At 34.5% G+C, this 24,598-nt stretch overlaps 1 protein-coding gene across 1 annotated transcript in view; it reads right to left on the reverse strand.

The window, feature by feature from the left end:
- Positions 1-22,341, reverse strand: part of LOC145297730 (uncharacterized) — a 202,430-nt gene extending 180,089 nt beyond the window's left edge. Inside the window, exons 1-2 of the mRNA XM_080143947.1 lie at positions 22,092-22,341; positions 2,403-2,461 (exon numbers count right to left, since the gene is read on the reverse strand). Of these exons, the coding sequence (XP_080000073.1) occupies positions 2,403-2,461; positions 22,092-22,205 (173 nt within the window). The 5' untranslated portion in view covers positions 22,206-22,341. The remainder of the gene's footprint in view (positions 1-2,402; positions 2,462-22,091) is intronic.
- Between the last annotated feature and the right edge of the window lie 2,257 nt (positions 22,342-24,598).

A 24,598-nucleotide genomic window follows, 5' to 3' on the forward strand; every position in this document is an offset into this window, starting at 1 on the left:
CTGCCTTTTGTCGACTCCAAAGGCGATTATGGTCACGGCCTGAAATACGTCTGAGGACAAAAATACGAATCTACCAGGCCCTCGTCCGCTCAATACTTTTGTATGGATGTGAGACCTGGCCCATACGGAAAGCGGATCTGCAACACGTAGAAGTTTTCGACCACTACAATCTCCGCCACATTCTCCATGTCCGTCCCTTGGATTTCGTCGCCAACAAAGAAGTCCGGCGTCGCTGCAATCTCCAGGCAATTACTGACCTACTGCGGGCCCGACGCCTTCGATGGTTCGGCCATGCCTCTCACCGTGATGCAGGGGTCTTTATCCACGAGGCTATCTCCCCACGTCCTCTACCCGGCTGGAAAAAACGTGTCGGTGGCCAGCTAAGAACGTGGCTCGGGACTATCAAAGCCGACGCTGAACTTATTTCAGGCCCACTCATCTATGGCCTGTCTCGTTGGAGACGTGACTGGCTGTTGCTCACTCGGGATCTTGCCTCTGATCGCCGGGCTTGGGCCGCAGCGATACGAGATGTGCATCTTCATGAAGCTGACTCAACTCCTCCAGGGTGAATGTCGTTTCAAGTCAAGTCAAGTAGTTACCTCAAAACACGCGTGTACGAAGATTACTGTTTTGAAAATAATAAATAAATAAAAATGTTATATACGTCGAAACAAATTATGGGCGACTTTCTAAGGAAATAAAAAAAAATAGCTTTGAGGTGAAGCTACTATTAACCGTATTTATCTTTGAAAAAAAAAAAAATATATATATATATATATATATATATATATGAATAATAAAATTATCTAACAATCAACTGGTATGGAAACCTGTGATTATAAGTTTTACAAAATATTATTCACAGTAATATTCTATAAGTACTATCCCATCTAAATAAAAATTGCTCAATATACAAGATAGAGCAAATAAATCGTGTATTACTCAAAATACAGTTTGGATCACTTTACCACACTGCTATCAAAGACATTCACTTTGGATTTTACCGTGCAATTTGAATGTGAATTTTTATATCCTTTTCATTAACTTCCCTTACTCTATAACATTTAAATACTTAAACAACTTTTCATTGTGATTTTCCATGTCTCACTGACTTTAGCAAATACAGTGTAAACCAGTATAACTATTTGCTAATATTTTCTCCACTGAAGAGATGGTAGACATCGAAATCCTATAGGATAAGGAGTTATAATATTTCAAATGTATTCGTTGTCTTACATAGAATAATAAAAATCTTTGGATTTGAAATTTAACCATTTCACGCCATAAATTTTTTAATTTATTGAATGACTAAAATTTTACATATATATATATATATATATATATATATATATATATATTAGTACTATGACGATTAATCGGAATAAAAAAAATTGGAACTTTTGGAGGTATCAAAAAATTTGTATCTATTTCCTGATGCCAAAACGATTCCTTTAATTGCTTTTTTATTTGATTTTGTTTAAAATAAAATCTTCCCCTACTGGTAGTAATAATAAAAAAATAATAATTACTGATTTTAAACTACCAGTAAAACTAAAATCTATAGATCACCCCTTCCTACAAGTGTGCTTTTATGTTTGAGGAAATACATACATATTTAACATGTTTTTACAGTATTCAATAAAAATAACTTTATAGTTAAATATTTATACATTTATAAAGAATCGGAATCAGTAATTGTATCGGAATTGGGAAAAATATTGGAATCATCCCATTACTGATATATATAAAATCTAATTTGATGCATCCACATAAAAAATTTTTATAAATAATTTCTCTATAAGAATTCTCCATAAGTTTTCGTACCCAAGTTATATGGATATATTATTTTTATTTTTGAAATCACAATTTTATAATATTTAATAATCAATAGAAAATTGACTTTATAATAATATATACGAAATCTGCATAAATTAAAATATCATATTTAAGCATATTTTATGATCAGGCTACATTATAAGTGTTTAGTTTTTGTTTTTAAATCCACAAAATAGTGTTTCATGGTAAACAACTGATGATTCCTGAAAAATTAGGATTATTCTGAGTTCGAGAAAGCAGGTTTGTTCAGTGATTGTAGGAGATTAAATGACTTATTGACAAAATAATTTTCCAATTTTTTTTTATATAGTCTTCGAGGTTAAAAAAGCTTCCAAGACTATATAATATGTATATACTAGCAGGGGTACCCAACATTGGTTGTTTGGAGGTGTGTGTGTGTAAGGGGGGGGGGGTAAAGTAAAGATTAAGCAAAGTAATAACCCTGTTTAAATATAAAAATAAAAACAAGAAAACAATGTTAAACTTCTTTAAAATATCGGTAAAACAGCAGAAAAACAAAAAGTTCATTTTATATATATATAGGGATGAGAGAGAGATTTACTTACTCTGTTGCAATAATCCTTGATTTCACTCTTTTCAAAGCAGACTCTCTGCTCTTGATGGTCTGAAAATGAAAATAAACAAATTCATGAAAAAAAAATTTTTTTTTTTAAATTCCATCTTCACTCCAAACAAGACACCGTGCCACTTAGATGTAGGGGGCTACTATCAGGGCCATAAATTGCAGGGATACTATGTAGGGAGTTGAGCAGCAAGATGTCTGTTCACATTACACTTGAACTTCTGCATGTCAGTACAGTTGGGAAAACAGGAACCCCGAACGTGTTCCAAAGTCTAGCAGTTTTGAGGAAGAAACTATTAGAGTAGAAGGCTTTCTTACATCTAGGGATCTCTACTGTGTAGGGGTGGGACTTTGCTGCTTGTCAGGTTTGTCGGGGATATTCACATCAAGGGGTACAAGTGCTTGTAGTTCGTCAGAGCACTCACCATTAAAGTACTTGTAGAGCAGGCAGAGGGATGCAACATTTCATCGATGGGACAGAGGCTGAAGCCTAGATGACAGTTCAGAACCTATCAGGTTGGCGACTCTCTTTTGAACTCTGTCCAGGAGCGAGAGACTCTTATAGGATGTATCAGCCCAAATGTGACAACAGTACTCCATACATGGACGAACAGTGGATACTTTCAGGTGTAACTTTCTAGCATGGTAGAGAGAGCCCACCTTCCTTGCAGCAGCCCTAGCAATGCTCTCATGGTATCTGTTCCAATTCATGTTCTCTGTGAACGTTAGGCCGAGGAGTTTGAAAGAAGTACTTTCAGGTAATGTATAGCCATAGCTATTAGTGGTTGAAAAGGTTTCTTGTAATTATAGTAGCAATATCACACAATTTTTTTTTATTTAGATCGAATAAACTCAAATCAAGTATTATTGAAAAGAGCATAAAAACAAATAAATAATATCTTTAGTTTTTTAAAATCGACCCATTAGAACTGGAGTTATAACCATTCAAAGTATCAAAGAATGTGTGGTTCACTGGACATTTTACCTTAAGTCAGTCCTATTCAAATGCATATAAGCTTGTGATTGAAAATGGTAGGAAATTTGCACAATTTACAGACTAACCCTCCTTTGAAAAGCTGCATCTTCAGATCTTTTTAAGATATTATGATGAAATTTTGAACATATCATAATACCATGACGGTTCAGTTGGCATTATTTATAACCATCTCATTTGGTAACTTGCATACTAATTAGCATATTCCAGTTTCATTTTAACATCTCTAAGTAGAAACATCATAAAAATAGCTAAGAAAAATGATAAGTAAGGCTTTATCATCATAGGAAGTATTATTCTGATGGACATTATCATTTGCCATTATAACATCATGAAAAATCTAAGATGGCCACCAGGAAATCCAAAATGGCCACCATGACACGATTCAAAGAAATTATTAACAAAATATGGCTTGTAGCACATCAAATTAAAGGAAATTTTGTACAGATTACAATTATGTTTCATTTTAACAACTTCAAGTTACCGTGAGAATTATCGGGCGAGTTTCTACTACTATTTTATAGAAATTTTTTGTATTTTTAAGTCATTGTTGAGACTTCAAGAAACATCGCGGACATTTTTTCTTGTTCTCATGTAACGTTCGACTCTACTTGTTTTTTTGAACAGAATAAACATTTACAAAACCAAAAATTTATCGAGGTAGGTAGAAGAGTAACTTGCCTTTGGTAACATTTATTTGTTATATATTTGTTTTTGAACACCTTTTTTATACATCTGTGGATTATAAAACAAACCTAATAAAAGTTATTCTTTTACTTAACTGGATAACTGGTTTGTGTGTTTTAACTCATTTAAAAGCATGGTCATTGTTGGTCATTCTTTTTCAAAAAATTTATTTTTAAAAAGATATTCTTTTCCTTTCCATAATTAAAAACTTATGTTTTCTAAATAATAACAAAAATAAAATGAATACTTTATGTTCGTAAGTTAGTTGACGAACACTTTGTTTACAGATTTTTTGTGCGTCATGACGAACAAAAATTCTCATATTTATATGCGGTTGTCACTATTTCTACCAATTCGTGCATAATAAGTTTTTAATCCAATTCTTTTCAAATTTTAGGACAAAAGAAATTAATATATCCGCTCTTAAATAGCATGTGAACACAGTTTCTATCTTTACTTATCTTTATATTACAAAGCGTTAACTTTGAGATGTTTTATTTGCAACCTAAAAACCAAGAACAAAAAAAAGTGTTCATTGTTGGTTATTCTTTTTCAAAAAAAATATTCTTTTCCTTTCCATAATTAAAAACTTATGTTTTCTAAATAATAACAAAAATAAAATGAATACTTTATGTTCATACGTTAGTTGACGAACGTTTTGTTTAGACTTTTTTGTGCGTCACGATACACAAAAATTCTCATGCTTATATGCAGTTGTCACTACTTCTATCGAGTCGTGCATAAAATGTTTTTATTCAATTCTTTTCAAATTTTAGTACAAAAGAAATTAATATATCCGCTCTTAAATAGCGTTTGAACACAGTTTCTATATTTAATTAGCTTTGTACTACAAAACATCAACTTCGAGATATTCTAACTTTTGACTGGAAAGATATGCATGTTGTGTTCAAATTCCGTAGCAAAGACAATTTTTTCCCCCTGATTAGCTAAAACAACTAGAAACTCGTCGATGGGTACAACTTGCGATTCATGAACACACCCCAACCGCTTATTTGAAAAAAGTAATCTACCGCCAGCAGGCATGCTATGCTGGCATGTTTCATCATTAATAGTCGGATTTAAATAGTGATTTTTTTTTTCGAATACACAAATCATAACAAAAATATTAAAATACCATTTTTAAGTAAATTTTATTGTGAATCCAGTTATATAAGTTTTATTTTGATGGGGGTAGGAGAAATGTACTTATTACTGATTTAAAGATTATGAGTGTCAAACTAAGTAGCAGTGTGTGCCCTGTCCAGCGCTGAACATTATGTTGTCTGGTATTGCTAGTTATAGAAACAAAACAAGCTTAGTATTAGCAGCATTGAATGTAACCATCCATTTTGGTCTCCATTCCACCACAGATTGGAGATCTTCCTCTAGTGCTTCTGCCATTTCCTTAGATATGTGTTCATTTGTTTTCCCCTAGTTATAGAATGTGGTGTCATCAGCAAATATACCCATATCAGAGACAATTTTATCAGGGAGGTCATTTATGAATATCAGGAATAATAAAAGTCCAAGAATAGACTCCTGAGGTACATTCACATTTATATCATATTGTTTAGATGTATGAACGTCAAGGACAACCTGGATTCTTCTCTTATTTAAGAAGGATTTAATTACGTTAAGAATTCATCCAGTGATACTGTATGATCTGATTTTCCTAAGACCATCGTGCTATACCCTGTCAAAAGCCTTAGATATATCTAGGATTACTGCTCTACCCTCCCCTGTCTTGTCCAATGTACGGTATATACATTCAGAGATTACAGTTAGGATATCTACTGTAGAACGGACTTGCCTAAATCCATATTGTTGGTCAGTCAGAAGTTTAGTAACTGTAAAGTGATGGATTTGGTTAATTATGGACTCAAATATTTTGGCAAAAAGTGGGAGGAGGTTAATATGGCAATAATTTAATGGGTCAGTTCTTTCGCCAGAATTCTTGAAAACTTGTACCACAGAAGCAGTTTTCCAACAGTCAGGAAAGCAAGATTCGTTAAGGTATTTGTTGTAAAGCTTGGAGAGGACTAACCTCAGCGGAGCATTTTTTAATAGTACAGCCAGGATGAGATTGGGTTCACATGCTTTTGAGGTGTCTAGGTTTTTTATGATATCATGCATCTGGGAAGGGGTGATTTTCAGATCAACTAGTGTAGCGTCTGTCCGCAAAGGGAAATCAGGAAGGTAGTGGTTTTCTGGGTCCAATGTGAAGTTTGAAGCAAACTGACTGGCAAGCATATTAGCCTTCTCGGTTGCCATGCAAACAACCTCATGATTGTTGGATAGTGGGGGAATTGTTGATTGCCCATTATTTACTACACTGTTGTAGATTTTCCAGAAATCACGAGTTCCTAATTTCTGTGCTTCAATGTGTTTTCTTGTGGTTTCAATATATTCTCTCTTAGCTGTCACTATTTCTTTCTTGAAATTACTTCTAGCTTCTATAAACTTTTGTCTGTTTGTTGGACTTATGTCGGCTAAATCTGCGGTATGCATGTTGCCTTTGCACAATAGCAGCTGCACAAGTAGAAGTAAAGTATTTGGGAAGAGTGAGGTTTTCTATAGAATTTCTGCTTGGGAACATGCACTTCAATTGCCGTTTTGAACCATTCAGTGGTCTCATTTGCACACTGTTTGGCAAGAAGAGAAAAGATATTTCCCCATGGGAAATCTCTGATGAGATCCCCGATGGCTTCCCAGTCAGCCTTCTTATAATATCTTGCCATTTTGAGCAATGGTTCTTCAGTTTTGGGTTGAGAATTTAGGGTGATTTCTACCATTATTAAAGCACGATCAGCATTCCAGACTGGGTTGTGGGCATTCATTACACAATCACCGGGAACTGTACACAGAAATAGATCTAGAAGTGAGGCAGGTTGATCTTGATGATCTGGAAAACGTGTTGGAAATGTAACCGTCTCAGATAGGGAATGGGATATAGAGAAGCCATGTGTTATGCTACCAGCTGCATCTGTGTAAGTAGAGAATCCAAGCCAATTACTGTGTGGGACATTGAAGTCACCAAATACATGTACTTATGCGCTAGTATCAAGGGAGAGTGTTGCATCTATACTGTCAGAGACTTTCTGAGGTATGACAACATTAATATTGTGAGCTTCAGATTTCTGCCCATTAATGACCACTTGGATAAAGCTTTCAGAGAGAAAGGATTCGATAGTTGTTAATAGATTAATCTATTAAGTAGACCTTTGTACCAGATTCTATCAAATGCCTTATATGTCAAAAGCTATTGCTCTAGAAACGGAACCATCATCAACAGATTTATTATGTGGTTTCGTTTTACAAGATATCAAGCCCTTTTAGATCATTTAATGTCGAATTTGGTAAAAGTTTTTTTATGTTTTGAATTCTTTATATCTTCAAATATTAATTAAAGATGTTTGGTTTGATTGCTTTGTAGAGAAAAATAGTTGTTCTGGTTTGAACTTTGTAGAACATGATTGCGTTTTGCAAAGGGAAGGGAAAAAATCATAACATCAATTTTTGGTGCATTTTACGTTAGTAAGCTGGTAGCTTGAGATACTCTGATCTGGTAGCACTAGATAGTTGGAGGGAATGGTAGACAGAAGGTGGTAGTTGGAGGGAGAGGTCGACACAGGGTGGTACTTGGAGGGTTGGTTGTTTTTGTTTTACGGCATATCAACCTTTTTCAGGTGATTTAATGCCGAATCCAGTCATTTTGAAGAAATTTTTTTTAAATAGAATATATATTTTTTTCAAGTCGGTTTCTATTTAACACATAGTTGGGACCCTAACAGGTACTACCTCTCCGGGTCAGAGTGGACCTGGGAGCAATGGCAATTAAAGAGTGGCTCCACACTCCCTAAAGCCCGCAAGCTGGGGCCTCACCATCGGATATAGTTTAAGGTCATATCCAGTACACAGTGTGGTAGTTGGAGGGTGAGGTCTACACAGGGTGGTCGTTGGAGGGAGAGGTAGACACAGGGTGGTAGATGGAAGGAGAGGTAAACAGAAGAGGTAGACAGAGGGAGAGTTAAACAGTGGAGATAGTTAGAGGGAGAGGTAGACAGAGGAGGTAGTTAGTGGAAGAGGTTGACAAAGAAGGTAGAGGGAAAATCAAAGTGGACACTAGGTTTGTTTTAAACCAAAAAAACATCTTAAAATATGTTAAAATACAAATAATAACAAAATTCTGGAGTCGCCAACCAAAATCCATCTTTGACTCAAAAAAATAGCACAAAAAAAAAGAATGAAACAACAAAGAGCAATAAAAAAGGAATAAATAATAACTAAACCCTGAAAGTAAATTTAATTTTATTAATATCTATATATTAATACCGCAGTACCTTTAACATACGTACATAAGTGGGTCATGGTTTCCAGATCATAAATTATTCGAGCAAGAGATCCTATTTCTTAAAAAGGAGGATAAAAGGTGATAACATATCACAAACATTAAATTAGTTTATAGATATTCTAATTTAATTAACATATAGATATGCTAATTTAATTAACATATAGATATGCTAATTTAATTAACATATAGATATGCTAATTTAATTAACATATAGATATGCTAATTTAAGTAACATAAAGATATGCTAATTTAATTAACATAAAGATATGCTAATTTAATTAACATAAAGATATGCTAATTTAATTAACATATAGATGTACTAATTTAATTAACATATAGATGTGCTAATTTAATTAACATATAGATATGCTAATTTAAGTAACATAAAGATATGCTAATTTAAGTAACATAAAGATATGCTAATTTAATTAACATAAAGATATGCTAATTTAATTAACATATAGATATACTAATTTAATTAACATATAGATGTGCTAATTTAATTAACATATAGATATACTAATTTAATTAACATATAGATATACTAATTTAATTAACATATAGATATACTAATTTAATTAACATATAGATATACTAATTTAATTAACATATAGATATACTAATTTAATTAACATATAGATATACTAATTTAATTAACATATAGATATACTAATTTAATTAACATATAGATATACTAATTTAATTAACATATAGATGTGCTAATTTAATTAACATATAGATATACTAATTTAATTAACATATAGATATACTAATTTAATTAACATATAGATATACTAATTTAAGTAACATATAGATATGCTAATTTAAGTAACATAAAGATATGCTAATTTAATTAACATAAAGATATGCTAATTTAATTCAGTCCTGGACGACAACCTTCCTAGAGCTGGTGACTCAAACAAATCACCGGTTGGCAAACCTAAACTGCTTAAGGAGGAGATAGACTCTGTCTATCGCTCGGCTTTCATACTCCTTCTTTGCCTATTGGCCAGGCGTAGAGGTACTATCACAGGGACTCGCTTGAATCACCCAGTGGTTGACCTTGTTTCCTGACTAGGGTAATGAACGCCGCTTTTCCCCACTCCTGCCACATCCCATTCCCCTTAACTGGACACAGTGGGGTGCTTCAGTGCCATATATGTCAGTGCAGTTGGACTGGGCTGGCTTTGCCTAATGGATTGAGGGTACCGGATTGACAGTTCCTGGCTGCTGTTTCCGACTGATAGTACAGGAGCCCTAACTCTTTGGTAGCGCTTAGAGCGGCTGCTCCATCAACAGTTGTAAAATATCGGGATGTTTGTAGTGCCATGTCGCGCATGGAAAGGGACCCTGCACTCATCCCCGGTGGGCTTTCCTGAGGCCACAATCCTGTGGGTGAGGACAGCTGATGGTCTACTTGTATTGCATGTCTGGTATTCTGCACAACTACTTGTCCAGCACCCCCTCACTCATCCACCCTAACTGAAACTTTTAAATAAAATAAAATGAAATGACAGCTCAAGCAAAAGTTACGTTTAAACCAGGACCAAACTCAAAGAAAACCAACCTGCCTCCTCCCTTGAGGCTTGCATTTACTAATATCCGCGGGCTTAGAACTAACTTAGATGATGTTGAGTCATTTCTCCTTGTAAACACCCCGGATATCTTAGCATTAAGTGAAACTAACCTTCACTCCTCCATACCCTCTAACCACTTTAACATGCCTGGTTATCTCCCACTCTACCGTAAGGACTCGGACAGACATATGCATGGACTTGGAGTCTATATTCGAAACACCCTCCCCCTAACTAGAGAAATAAAACTAGAATCAGAGGGCCAGGCCTTTATGTGCTTCAGACTAAATATGCAACACAATATTAGCTACTTATATTTTCTCTACCGCTCTCCCTCAAACCAAGACTGTACCCTAATAAACAAAGTCTCAGACAGCATAGATATAGCACTCTCCCTCGATACTAGCGCACAAATACATGTATTTGGTGACTTCAATGTCCACCACAGTAACTGGCTAGGATTCTCAAATCACACAGACGTAGCTGGTAGCGCCACATATAGCTTCTCTATATCTCATTCCCTATCTCAGATGGTTACATTTCCGACACGTTTCCCAGACCAGCACGATCAACATGCCTCACTTCTAGATCTCTTTCTGACAACAGTTCCCAATGACTGTACAACAAATGCCCATAGCCCACTCGGGAATGCTGATCACGCTGTGATAATGGTAGAAATCAGCCTAAATTCTCGCCCTAAAACTGAAGACCCACTACTCAAAACAACGAGGTATTACAAAAAGGCTGATTGGGAAGCCATCAGGGAGCTCATCAGAGATGCCCCATGGCAAAATATCTTTACTCTTCCAGCGGAACAGTGTGCAAATGAGACAACTGAATGGTTCAAAACTGCTATTGAAGCACATGTTCCCGCACGGAAATACTATAGCAAGCCCCACTCCCCCCAATGGTTTACTTCTGCTTGTGCAGCTGCCATTTGTCAAAGGCAGCATGCGTTCCGCAGATTCAACCGACATAAGTCCAGCTCAAATAAACAGAAGTTTATAGAAGCTAGAAATAATTGTAAGAGAGTGATAGACACAGCTAAGTCAGATTACTCTGAAACCACCAGAAAGCGCATCGAAGCACAGAAATTAGGAACCCGGGATTTTTGGAAAATCTACAACAGCGTAGTTAATAATGGACAGTCAATTATTCCCCCACTAACAAACAATCATGAGGTTGCTTGCACGGCAACTGACAAGGCTAATCTGCTTGCCAGTCGGTTTGCCTCAAACTCCACACTGAACTCGGTACACCACTCACTCCCTGATTTTCCTCTGCGAACAGACGCCACACTTGACGACTTGAAAATCACCCCTTCTCAGGTACATGCTATTATAAAAAACCTAGACACCTCTAAAGCATGTGGACCAGATCTCATCCCGGCTGTGCTATTAAAAAAATGCTCTGCCGAGGTTGCTCCAGTTCTGTCCAAACTTTACAATAAATGCCTTAACGAATCTTGTTTTCCCGACTGCTGGAAAACCGCCTCTGTGGTACCAGTCTTCAAGAATTCTGGTGAAAGAACTGACCCACTAAATTATCGCCCCATTAGCCTCCTCCCGCTTTTCGCCAAAATATTTGAGTCCTTAGTTAATAAAGCCCTAGTCCAGCACCTAACAGCTGCTAAACTCTTGACTGACAAACAATATGGATTCAGGCAAGCCCGTTCAACAGCAGATATCTTAACTGTAGTTTCTGAACGTATATACCGTTCATTGGATAAAACAGGGGAGGGTAGAGCGGTGGCCCTTGATATATCTAAGGCTTTTGACAGGGTATGGCACGATGGTCTTCTAAGGAAAATTAGATCATATGGAATCACTGGAAGAATTCATAACGTAATTAAATCCTTCTTAAGTAATAGAAAAATCAAAGTTGTCCTCGACGGACGTACATCCAAACAATATGACATAAATGCGGGAGTGCCTCAGGGGTCTATCCTTGGACCTCTATTGTTCCTGATATTCATAAACGACCTCCCTGATAATATTGTTTCGGAGATGGGTATATTTGCTGATGACACCACTCTCTATAACAGATATGAGGGGAAAACAAATGAACACATATCCAAGAAAATGGCAGAAACACTAGAGGATGACCTCCAATCCGTAGTGGAATGGGGACAAAAATGGTTGGTCTCATTCAATGCTGCTAAGACTAAGCTTGTTTCCTTCAATAACTACAAGAAACCTTCTCTACCACCAATAGCAATGGCCAAGAACACATTGCCTGAAAGTACTTCTTTTAAACTCCTCGGCCTAACGTTTACAGGGAATATGAACTGGAATAGATACATTGAGAGCATTGCCAAGGCTGCTGCAAGGAAGGTTGGCTCCCTCTACCGTGCTAGAAAACTACTTACGCCTGCCAGTATCCTATACCTCTATAAGGCAACCATTCGCCCATGTATGGAGTACTGTTGTCACATCTGGGCTGGTGCATCTGCTGCTTGTCTCTCGCTCCTGGACAGGGTTCAAAAAAGAGTCGCAAACCTGATAGGTCCTGAACTGTCATCTGGGCTTCAACCTCTGTCCCATCGACGAGATGTTGCATCCCTCTGCCTGTTCTACAAATACTTTAATGGTGAATGCTCTGACGAACTGCAAACACTTGTACCTCCCCGACGTAACTACCCCCGACAAACCCGACAAGCTACTAAGTCTCATCCCTTTACAGTGGAGATCCCTAGGTGCAAGAAAGCCTTTTACTCCAATAGTTTCTTCCCCAGAACTGCGGGTCTTTGGAACTCCCTTCCGGGATTCTGCTTTCCCAACTGCAATGATATGCAGAAGTTCAAGTGTAATGTTAACAAACATCTTTCTACTCTTCTCCCTTCATAATGACCCCGCTAATTAATTCCCTAATAGTAGCCCCCTGCTTCAAAGTGGCACTGTGCCTTGTTTGGGGTGAAAATTGAATAAAAAAAAAAAATAAATAAATAAAAAAAAAAAAAAAATTAACATATAGATATACTAATTTAATTAACATATAGATGTACTAATTTAATTAACATATAGATGTGCTAATTTAATTAACATATAGATATACTAATTTAATTAACATATAGATATACTAATTTAATTAACATATAGATATACTAATTTAATTAACATATAGATATACTAATTTAATTAACATATAGATATACTAATTTAATTAATATATAGATATACTAATTTAATTAACATATAGATATACTAATTTAATTAACATATAGATATACTAATTTAATTAACATATAGATGTGCTAATTTAATTAACATATAGATATACTAATTTAATTAACATATAGATATACTAATTTAATTAACATATAGATGTACTAATTTAATTAACATATAGATGTGCTAATTTAATTAACATATAGATGTGCTAATTTAATTAACATATAGATGTGCTAATTTAATTAACATATAGATATACTAATTTAATTAACATATAGATGTGCTAATTTAATTAACATATAGATATACCAATTTAATTAACATATAGATATACCAATTTAATTAACATATAGATATACCAATTTAATTAACATATAGATATACTAATTTAATTAACATATAGATATACTAATTTAATGCTCATAGTATATTATCACCTTCTATCCTTCTGTTTAATAAATAGGATCTCCTGATCACTGAAGACGAAATGTACAAAAAAACTATAATTAAAAAAAATGATGTCATTTTTGGCCGTATGTGAAACTAAAATATCCCTTCTTAGTCTTCTGGCTAGGATCCAAGTGTAGTATCTGTTCTGTCTATAAGATGGTATAATGATATTGTGGGGTTTCTGTTCACACTGGGCATCCATACAATGGAAATATATTACAGACTCCTATAAGGATATTGGAGATAAACCATAATAACCAGATATATTCTGACACTACGTTAACCGGATTACATAGATAAATAATTTTACAGTTTTATTAAAAGGGTTACAATAATATCGCGGCATCTCCATTCACACTGAACGCCCACAGAATGCCCAGCAGCAATATATTACATATGAAAGAAGCTGCTGTGGAATTTCCACAGGTCCTGCTAGATGAAATAAATGCCGGTGCTTCTCAAAGCATGGTTAACGAAGTTAACCCAAGTAACAATTTAAAAACTATGAAACATAAAATACAAAAAAAAAAAAAAAAAAAAAAAAAAAGGGAGTCTCTGTATAAGAAACAATTCTTTAAATGAATCATCGCCTTGGACGGTACAAATAAAATAGAGAAAAATGGAAACTAGTTTCACTTTTCTATCTCAAAAAATGTTAAAACAATATCGGTCTTCTACTATATAATCTCACCTGTTTTATATAAATCATCTGTATTATATAAATCTCATCTGTTTAAATGTTTATATGTATGTATGTTTGTATGTCTTCCTAAAACTTTTGACAGAGGCGATGGATTTTTTTGATCGGTATCATTTTGAAGCGCAACCTTTTGGGTGACTAATATAAAAAAATTGGTTAAAAACTGAGCCATTTTTGGAAGGAGGGTCACTTTTTGCGCAGCGATTTTCACAAGTCAGCACTCATATCAAACTGAAACTATGTTTAAGCATATTATTTTGCAGTGTCATGCTGTTTATAAGTCATCATGGTTTGATGGGCAAAAGCATTTGTCGGTAACTTTTTTCTCTTCCCTTTTTTTGCATTTTAGATTCGAGCCTGCATACCATGGTTAATATTTTTTTTTTTTTTTTTGCAGTTGTACAGACACTCACTGCTATTTTGATTGAAAGAAAAGCTGTTTTGATTCATTTATTTCTTTTTACTGCACATAAAAAATGATTTTCAAGGACTTTGAAAAGCATTTTCCATATTTTCAAGGTAATATGATAGAAATAAGGCCTTTTCAAGACAAAAATCAAAATTAAAGAAATTTTCAAGCTTTTGCAAACCCTGAAGTATATTAAACGATTTTTACTTGGAATGCAATTTCTATCCGTGTCTCACACTGTTTAAGTGCCAAACTCCCAACCTGTGCTGCCAGTGATCCACCTCAATTTCCCCATAAAAATGTGTACATTTCAGAATTTCCTTGAAAAAGAAGGATACTTTTTTTAAATCAACAGTTTTGGGAATCTTTAATGATTGTCTATCTTCTGATACGTTGTCATAACAGTGTTCATCCTAGTCGGATTGAGTCCGACTCTTAGCTGGTCTGCACCACATCTCAAATCAGATGACCTTGAGCAAGATGGCACAAAATGGTTAAGCAATCATTATTCTACTGTAGAAGGTTGACCGCTTGTAAATCTGAAAGCTCAGCCAAGTCTGCCCTGATAATTGCTGTTGGCCACCTCCTCAGCTGCTACTGTTACGGTTGTGTCACACAAAAAATCATTTAAACCAACAAATCAAATTTTGCTTCTGACCAGATAATTTTCATTTCAGTTAGTGAGTACTAGGTGAAGTCACTAACACAAAGTCCTGGTCACTAGTAAAGGTTTTCAATAGTGGTCACTAACCTAAAGACCCAGACACTAATTCAGAGTCTGAGTTGTCAGTTACTAACACAGTCCTTGTTATTATCCAATTCCAAAGTCCCGGGTGGTGGTGGTCACTACCCCAGTGTCCCGAGTGGTGGTCACTACCCCAGTGTCCCGAGTGGTAGTCACTACCCCAGTGTCCTTGGGTGGTGGTTACTAACACAGAATTCTAGCTAGCGGCAAATAATTTAGAGTCACAGATATTGTTCACTAACCAGAGATCCCCGTGGCGGTCACTTGTGGGAACATGATAAGAATTGGCAGCCAACCGGATGTTAACGTATCCACCATGAGAGACAAAATAAAAAATCGTCGTTTGCACATGGCTCCACGCATCGCTTCCGCTTGGGAAGAAAAAAATAAGATAACCACAAAATAATTATCAACCAATGGCAGAGCTCCGCGCCTAAAATAAACACCTCAAATATCACAGTCGCTGGAAGCCAGTTTGCCACTATAAAAACGAGGTATTTGAGGGAACAGAGAGGAGGGAACAGGAGATTTTTGCCCAGCTGCGTCAGCAAACGCACGGACATTCTCCCACCCGACCTAAAGAGATGAAGAAGAAAAAGAAATAAGGCACCAGTGAACTGAAACCGACTACGCTCTCATGTTATGGGCCAAACGCCTTCAATTCGAAACGATGCCTAATTCACACAAACCAAAGAAGGGAGAGGAGGAGAAAGACGACGAAGACGCCGGGCTGCTAGAGCTGATGAAAGAATACCCTCACTTTCCAGTTACAAGCCAGGAGACGCATCACCGACAGCAGGATGATCGGACTACCCTAACCCTCTCCATCTCAAAAAGATAAGTTACATTTTACAAACATTCATTCCTTGTCAATTTATACATACCTACAAACATTTTACGAACATTCATTCCTTGTCAATTCATACATACCTACAAACATTTTACGAACATTCATTCCTTGTCAATTCATACATACCTACAAACAGTTTACGAACATTCATTCCTTGTCAATTCATACATACCTACAAACATTTTACGAACATTCATTCCTTGTCAATTCATACATACCTACAAACAGTTTACGAACATTCATTCCTTGTCAATTCATACATACCTACAAACATTTTACGAACATTCATTCCTTGTCAATTCATACATACCTACAAACATTTTATGAACATTCATTCCTAGTCAATTCAGACATACCTACAAACATTTTACGACCTTCATTCCTTGTCAATTCATACATACCTACAAACATTTTACGAATCTTCATTCCTAGTCAATTCATACATACCTACAAACATTTTACGAACATTCATTCCTAGTCAATTCATACATACCTACAAACATTTTACGAACATTCATTCCTAGTCAATTCATACATACCTACAAACATTTTACGAATCTTCATTCCTAGTCAATTCATACATACCTACAAACATTTTACAAACATTCATTCCTTGTCAATTCATACATACCTACAAACATTTTACGAATCTTCATTCCTAGTCAATTCATACATACCTACAAATATTTTACGAACATTCATTCCTAGTCAATTCATACATACCTACAAACATTTTATGAACATTCATTCCTAGTCAATTCATACATACCTACAAACATTTTACGAACATTCATTCCTAGTCAATTCATAGCTACCTACAAACATTTTATGAACATTCATTCCTAGTCAATTCAGACATACCTACAAACATTTTATGAACATTCATTCCTAGTCAATTCATACATACCTACAAACATTTTACGAACATTCATTCCTAGTCAATTCATACATACCTACAAACATTTTACGAACATTCATTCCTAGTCAATTCATACATACCTACAAACATTTTACGAACATTCATTCCTTGTCAATTCATACATACCTACAAACATTTTACGAATCTTCATTCCTAGTCAATTCATACATACCTACAAACATTTTACAAACATTCATTCCTTGTCAATTCATACATACCTACAAACATTTTACGAACATTCATTCCTAGTCAATTCATACATACCTACAAACATTTTATGAACATTCATTCCTAGTCAATTCATACATACCTACAAACATTTTATGAACATTCATTCCTAGTCAATTCATACATACCTACAAACATTTTACGAACATTCATTCCTAGTCAATTCATACATACCTACAAACATTTTACGAATCTTCATTCCTAGTCAATTCATACATACCTACAAACATTTTACGAATCTTCATTCCTAGTCAATTCATACATACCTACAAACATTTTACGAACATTCATTCCTAGTCAATTCATACATACCTACAAACATTTTACGAATCTTCATTCCTAGTCAATTCATACATACCTACAAACATTTTACGAATCTTCATTCCTAGTCAATTCATACATACCTACAAACATTTTATGAACATTCATTCCTAGTCAATTCATACATACCTACAAACATTTTACGAATCTTCATTCCTAGTCAATTCATACATACCTACAAACATTTTATGAACATTCATTCCTAGTCAATTCATACATACCTACAAACATTTTACGAATCTTCATTCCTAGTCAATTCATACATACCTACAAACATTTTACGAACATTCATTCCTAGTCAATTCATACATACCTACAAACATTTTACGAACATTCATTCCTAGTCAATTCATACATACCTACAAACATTTTACGAATCTTCATTCCTAGTCAATTCATACATACCTACAAACATTTTACGAATCTTCATTCCTAGTCAATTCATACATACCTACAAACATTTTATGAACATTCATTCCTAGTCAATTCATACATACCTACAAACATTTTATGAACATTCATTCCTTGTCAATTCATACATACCTACAAACATTTTACGAACATTCATTCCTTGTCAATTGCTACATACCTACAAACATTTTATGAACATTCATTCCTAGTCAATTCATACATACCTACAAACATTTTACGAACATTCATTCCTAGTCAATTCATACATACCTACAAACATTTTACGAATCTTCATTCCTTGTCAATTCATACATACCTACAAACATTTTACGAACATTCATTCCTAGTCAATTCATACATACCTACAAACATTTTACGAACATTCATTCCTAGTCAATTCATACATACCTACAAACATTTTATGAACATTCATTCCTAGTCAATTCAGACATACCTACAAACATTTTATGAACATTCATTCCTAGTCAATTCAGACATACCTACAAACATTTTATGAACATTCATTCCTAGTCAATTCATACATACCTACAAACATTTTACGAACATTCATTCCTTGTCAATTCATACATACCTACAAACATTTTACGAATCTTCATTCCTAGTCAATTCATACATACCTACAAACATTTTACAAACATTCATTCCTTGTCAATTCATACATACCTACAAACATTTTACGAACATTCATTCCTAGTCAATTCATACATACCTACAAACATTTTATGAACATTCATTCCTAGTCAATTCATACATACCTACAAACATTTTACGAACATTCATTCCTTGTCAATTGCTACATACCTACAAACATTTTATGAACATTCATTCCTAGTCAATTCATACATACCTACAAACATTTTACGAACATTCATTCCTAGTCAATTCATACATACCTACAAACATTTTACGAATCTTCATTCCTTGTCAATTCATACATACCTACAAACATTTTACGAACATTCATTCCTAGTCAATTCATACATACCTACAAACATTTTATGAACATTCATTCCTAGTCAATTCATACATACCTACAAACATTTTATGAACATTCATTCCTAGTCAATTCATACATACCTACAAACATTTTACGAACATTCATTCCTTGTCAATTGCTACATACCTACAAACATTTTACGAACATTCATTCCTAGTCAATTCATACATACCTACAAACATTTTACGAACATTCATTCCTAGTCAATTCATACATACCTACAAACATTTTACGAATCTTCATTCCTTGTCAATTCATACATACCTACAAACATTTTACGAACATTCATTCCTAGTCAATTCATACATACCTACAAACATTTTATGAACATTCATTCCTAGTCAATTCATACATACCTACAAACATTTTATGAACATTCATTCCTAGTCAATTCATACATACCTACAAACATTTTATGAACATTCATTCCTAGTCAATTCATACATACCTACAAACATTTTACGAACATTCATTCCTAGTCAATTCATACATACCTACAAACATTTTACGAATCTTCATTCCTAGTCAATTCATACATACCTACAAACATTTTACGAACATTCATTCCTAGTCAATTCATACATACCTACAAACATTTTATGAACATTCATCTCCTTTGTTTAATCACATTCTATCCTACGAACACTTTGCCTCTCCTAATACAAATTCTTGGTAGTAAATAAAATCGGTTCTCAACCTTCAATATTCGTCTGTGTTTATATGGAGTCAAAATCTACACACTTCCAACGTTATTCATTCCAGGTATTCTTGGTTGTGCCCTCTATGGCATCCTTTCCTCCCCCTAATCCTCCTCATAAATAACTAGGCCATACACTAAGCCAAAGACCCAGTTACTAACCTAGAATCTCAGGAGATGGTCATTAACTCAGTTTTAGGTGAAGGTCACTTAATCAGTATTCTGGGTGGTGGTAATTAAACCAGTGTCCCAAACAGTCATTACCTCAGAGTCCTGGGTGTCGGTCTGTCCTGTTACTAAGCCAAGAGTCCCGGGTGGTGGTCACTACTCCAGTGACCAGGAAAACAGTCCCTAAACCAGTGTCGTTAGGTGGTAGTTATTACTCCACTCTAGTCTCTTGGGTGCCGGTCACTACCACAATGTCCTGAATGGTGGTCACTACAACAATGTCCCAAGTTGCGGTCACTACTCCAGTGTCCCGGGTGACGGTTACTACTCCAGTGTCCCGGGTGGCAGTTACTACTCCAGTGTCCCGGGTGGCGGTTACTACCCCAGTGTCCCACTGTCCCGGGTGGCGGTTACTACCCCAGTCCCAGTGTGGTCAATAATCACTAAAAAATAAATATGCGGTTTTATAACACGACAATGGACAAAATTGTAACTCACCTGAATTAAATTACTTATAATTTTAAAAGGATGTTGTCCAATTAATAATGTAATTACGAAACATTCAAAATTCTATCTTTCATTCCCTGAAACTACAGTTCAAAAAAACACGTGCAACGAAGTTCTTTAAGTTTCATGAAGAAAAGCGATAATAAAAATAAACTTTCTCTTTTTGTCACTTACATGAATAAAAACTCACATTTTTTCGAAGTGTATGTAAAATTTCATTCATTCTTTTTTTTTTTAATTCATTTATAAATTCTATGAAATGTTATTAATTTTGTTTTGAAAGTTGGGGGGGCGGCAAACCTATTTGACTGTGTACGTTTTCAGCGTCCCAAATAACATTCATTCATGCATTAAGATTATTCGAAGTTTTAAAATTCAAAATATTTAATCAAATTTTATATCGATTCATTAGCTTTTTAAGAAATTTACGGGGGTTTTTTGTTGTTGTTTTTTTTTTTTTTTTTTTTTTTTTTTTTATCAAATTTAACATTTAAATCTATCGTTCTTCCTTCCCGGTTTCTATTTATTTGCCTCGCCAATGAGGGCAAGGTTTAACACTTAAATCAAATCTTTATGGATATTTCTACCTTCTATATTGAATACAATTTTAACAAATAGAATACTGGTGGTATTATAAAATTAAAACAATTTTGTTTGAGGGCATTAAAATGCACAAGTGCAAAATCTTTTATAGAGAGAATTTAGGACGCTGAAAATGTACACAAACCGGGACAAAACATGCGTCTACTTGTCTAGTAAATATTCTTATCAATAATTTTTTTTTTTTTGCGGTGTATGTGTGGGGGGGGGGGGGTAGCTGCAATTAAGTTTTTTGTGCTACTACAGAATTTGAACCGCACCGAACTGACCTTTGCTGAAGTAAATTTAAAACAGGTCAGGGTTAACAAAAATAACAGTTTCGTTAAAATTCAGTAGTTATATCTAAAAAAAAAAACAAAAAAAAACGTTATTTAAAAAGCCATTCTTAACATGGGGAGGGTGTTTTGTACCTATTCTATACTTCAACCTTGCAATTGAATAAAAAAAAACATATCATAACACTTTAATTAAACTTGGAAATACGATTTAAAAAATAGCGCGGATCACTCTCTGCACTAACACCAAAAAATAATATATATATATATATATATATATATATATATAATGATACTTATGCACTTATTGTACCGTGCTGAAATTATAACGCTATTATTCAGAAAGCCATTCTTAACATAAGGAGGGAGGGTGTTTTGTAACTAATCTGTACTTTCACCTAACAATTTAATTTTAAAAAATATATATATTGTAAAACTAAAATAGCGCGGTACAATAAGTGCATTAGCACCTAAAAATCCTATTTTGTTTAATTAAAAAAAGAAAAAAAAGAGTAAATCGCTCAGTTAGATTGGCTTTTTGCCGGTCATAACAAAATAAATTAATTTAAAATAAGATTTTCTTGAATATTTTTTTTACCTTTGTGAGCTTTTCGCAATTTTCACAAAACTGAGTTTTTGTTGTGGATGTTGCGTTCTCAAGCCATGATTCCAAGTCATCGGCGAGTGAATTATTGTTGAATAAGTTTTCCATTCCTGGTTAGTTTTATCAAAATAATCGCCGCCCAAGAAGTCACTCGCATTTATCCATGTGCTTTTTCTGTTCATGTTGTACCAAGACGATAGATATATTCATCTTCTAAAAGCCGGTTTTTATCTATTATACGGTGTCCTTTCGAATTAATTAATAAATCGAAACGAGACGTCAATTAAGTTGTGAAATTTGAAGCGAGAAAAGCATTATAAACATATTAGTAGGGAGTATTTCCTCGTGTTTTCTACAAATAACGAAACGCATTTCCTACGTTTACACCACGCGTTTCGCCACGGACCGGAAGTAGATTATTTGCTATTCTGGGCCCAAGAAAATTATTAAATTTAAAAATAAAAATTTCTAAGATCTAATTATCTAATATGGACGAATTCATTTATTACAGTTTTTATTATTTGTATTAAAGTTTTTATCATTTTCTACTTTTTTTTTTTAACAGTGAAAATACACGAAACATTTCGCATTAATCTTTCACCGGCGAATACCAATTTATTACATGGTTGTATAACATCATTTACATATGCACCTTATTTGCATATACACATTATAATATAGTTCAAAAATAAATTATAAAATAAATGTTTCACATAAAGTTTCCAAATTATCCTATCATTTTATACATATAAAATCTTTTATTAATGAATTTATATACAATATTGGGATTTATAAGCAGAATTTTAAAGAAATATACTTATTAAGTTCTGTTTGTACCTACTTCCGGCTGTTACGTAGATTATTGAACCAGTTCCCTGTCACCGTGTCCAAGTTAAACAACGCTTAACCTGGTCAGTACTTAGATGGGTGATCATTAATGACAATAAATAGGAAAACAATAAACATGGGAACAAATGTAGAATACAACAAACATTAAAAGGTTTTTTTAAAGTAAAAAAAAAGATGCTTGAGCCGACAGATCGATTTTTTTTTAAACATATCCTTTTAAGCAAAAACAATAATTAATACTTAAATGCTATGTCGAAAATAGTAATATATCTAAAAATTACGAAAATTCTTCGAATACAAAGTTATCTATAGTTAAAAGTAATTTTTACGGAAAACTGGGTAAAATTGCATTTTTCTTAGACATTATAAAGTAGACTGAAGCGGGGACATAACTCGGAACGAATATTTTAGATTACTTGTTTATGGCATGTAATATTTGTTGTCTATAAGGTTAGACTTTTTTTTTATTACTAAATACACAATACCAGTTGTTCTATTCGATGAATTTTCATAATTGTTGAACATATTACTATTTTCGACATGACAATTAAGTACGTAATATTGTTTTTGCTTAAAATGATATATATAGCGATATAGATTATTTTAATCATTAAAATTCCTGCCCATTGTATTTTTTTTTTTTTTTTTGCTGTTTTATTAGGTTTTTTGTTTGTTTTTTTACATAGAAGTCATCCCTTATCAAGGCCTAGAGGCCACTCGAGGATAAGGGTTAAAGAGTGTACAGAAGTCAATGGGACACTATCATAGTAATCGTTAGTAGTGGAAATTTCGTTGATTGTATTACTTAAGGGTGTTGCGGACCAGGATATAATAATACGCTAACTCGCCACAAGAAAATAACGAAACGAATGGGATTGAAGGAAACAAAAACTCAATTGATGGATAAGATAAACGTGTCGTTTATTTACTGTTGAAAGAATGGATGTTTTAAGTATATAACATGTATTCATGTCCATGCGGGTGTAACCATCGTTCGTTGCGGGACTGGTGTTGTAGGAAGAAAAGGAAATGTGTGTACATCTCATGTTCGGGTCACTATTGTTTGTTCGCGCGTGGGAAGAGAAGTGAGTGATGTAGTGGAAATTGGAATGATAGTCCAGCATGTAGACAAAGACAAAGATAGAGGGTTGACATCAGTTAAGCTGCGCGCCATGTTAGAAGTCAGCTACGCGGTGGTGTTCTCAGGGACCAGTAGTAAATAGAGAGAGAAAGAGTGAGAATGTGTACATACGGTCTGTTAGCTTTTTTTCCCACATAGTAGTAAATGGCGTGAGGTACACGCGGTCGGTCCGTAGACCGACCAGCTCGAAAGCTGGGCCGAAAAAAAAGGAGGATCCGCTTATTGCTCTTTCTTTTATACTCGTTTCCGGAGTGTCTTCTGCGCATGTGTGGATTTCCATTGAAAGGAAGTGACGTCGTCCTTGTGTGCGTACGTGTGCGCGTGTGTGAGTACATGTGTGTACGTTAGCGTGTGTGTATGTATACGTGAATCTGAGTGTATGTACGCGAACGTGAATATATGTACGTGTGTGGACGTGGGCGCGTATGTTTGTGTGCACGTATGTATGCGACAAGTAATATAACTTGAAATGTGAATGTGTGTTTGTGTGAGACTTGAAAAGGCTCGTGCA

Source organism: Euprymna scolopes, chromosome 18 (genome assembly GCF_053919585.1).
Source record: "Euprymna scolopes isolate OS-2025 chromosome 18, ASM5391958v1, whole genome shotgun sequence".
Classification (NCBI taxonomy): domain Eukaryota; kingdom Metazoa; phylum Mollusca; class Cephalopoda; order Sepiida; family Sepiolidae; genus Euprymna; species Euprymna scolopes.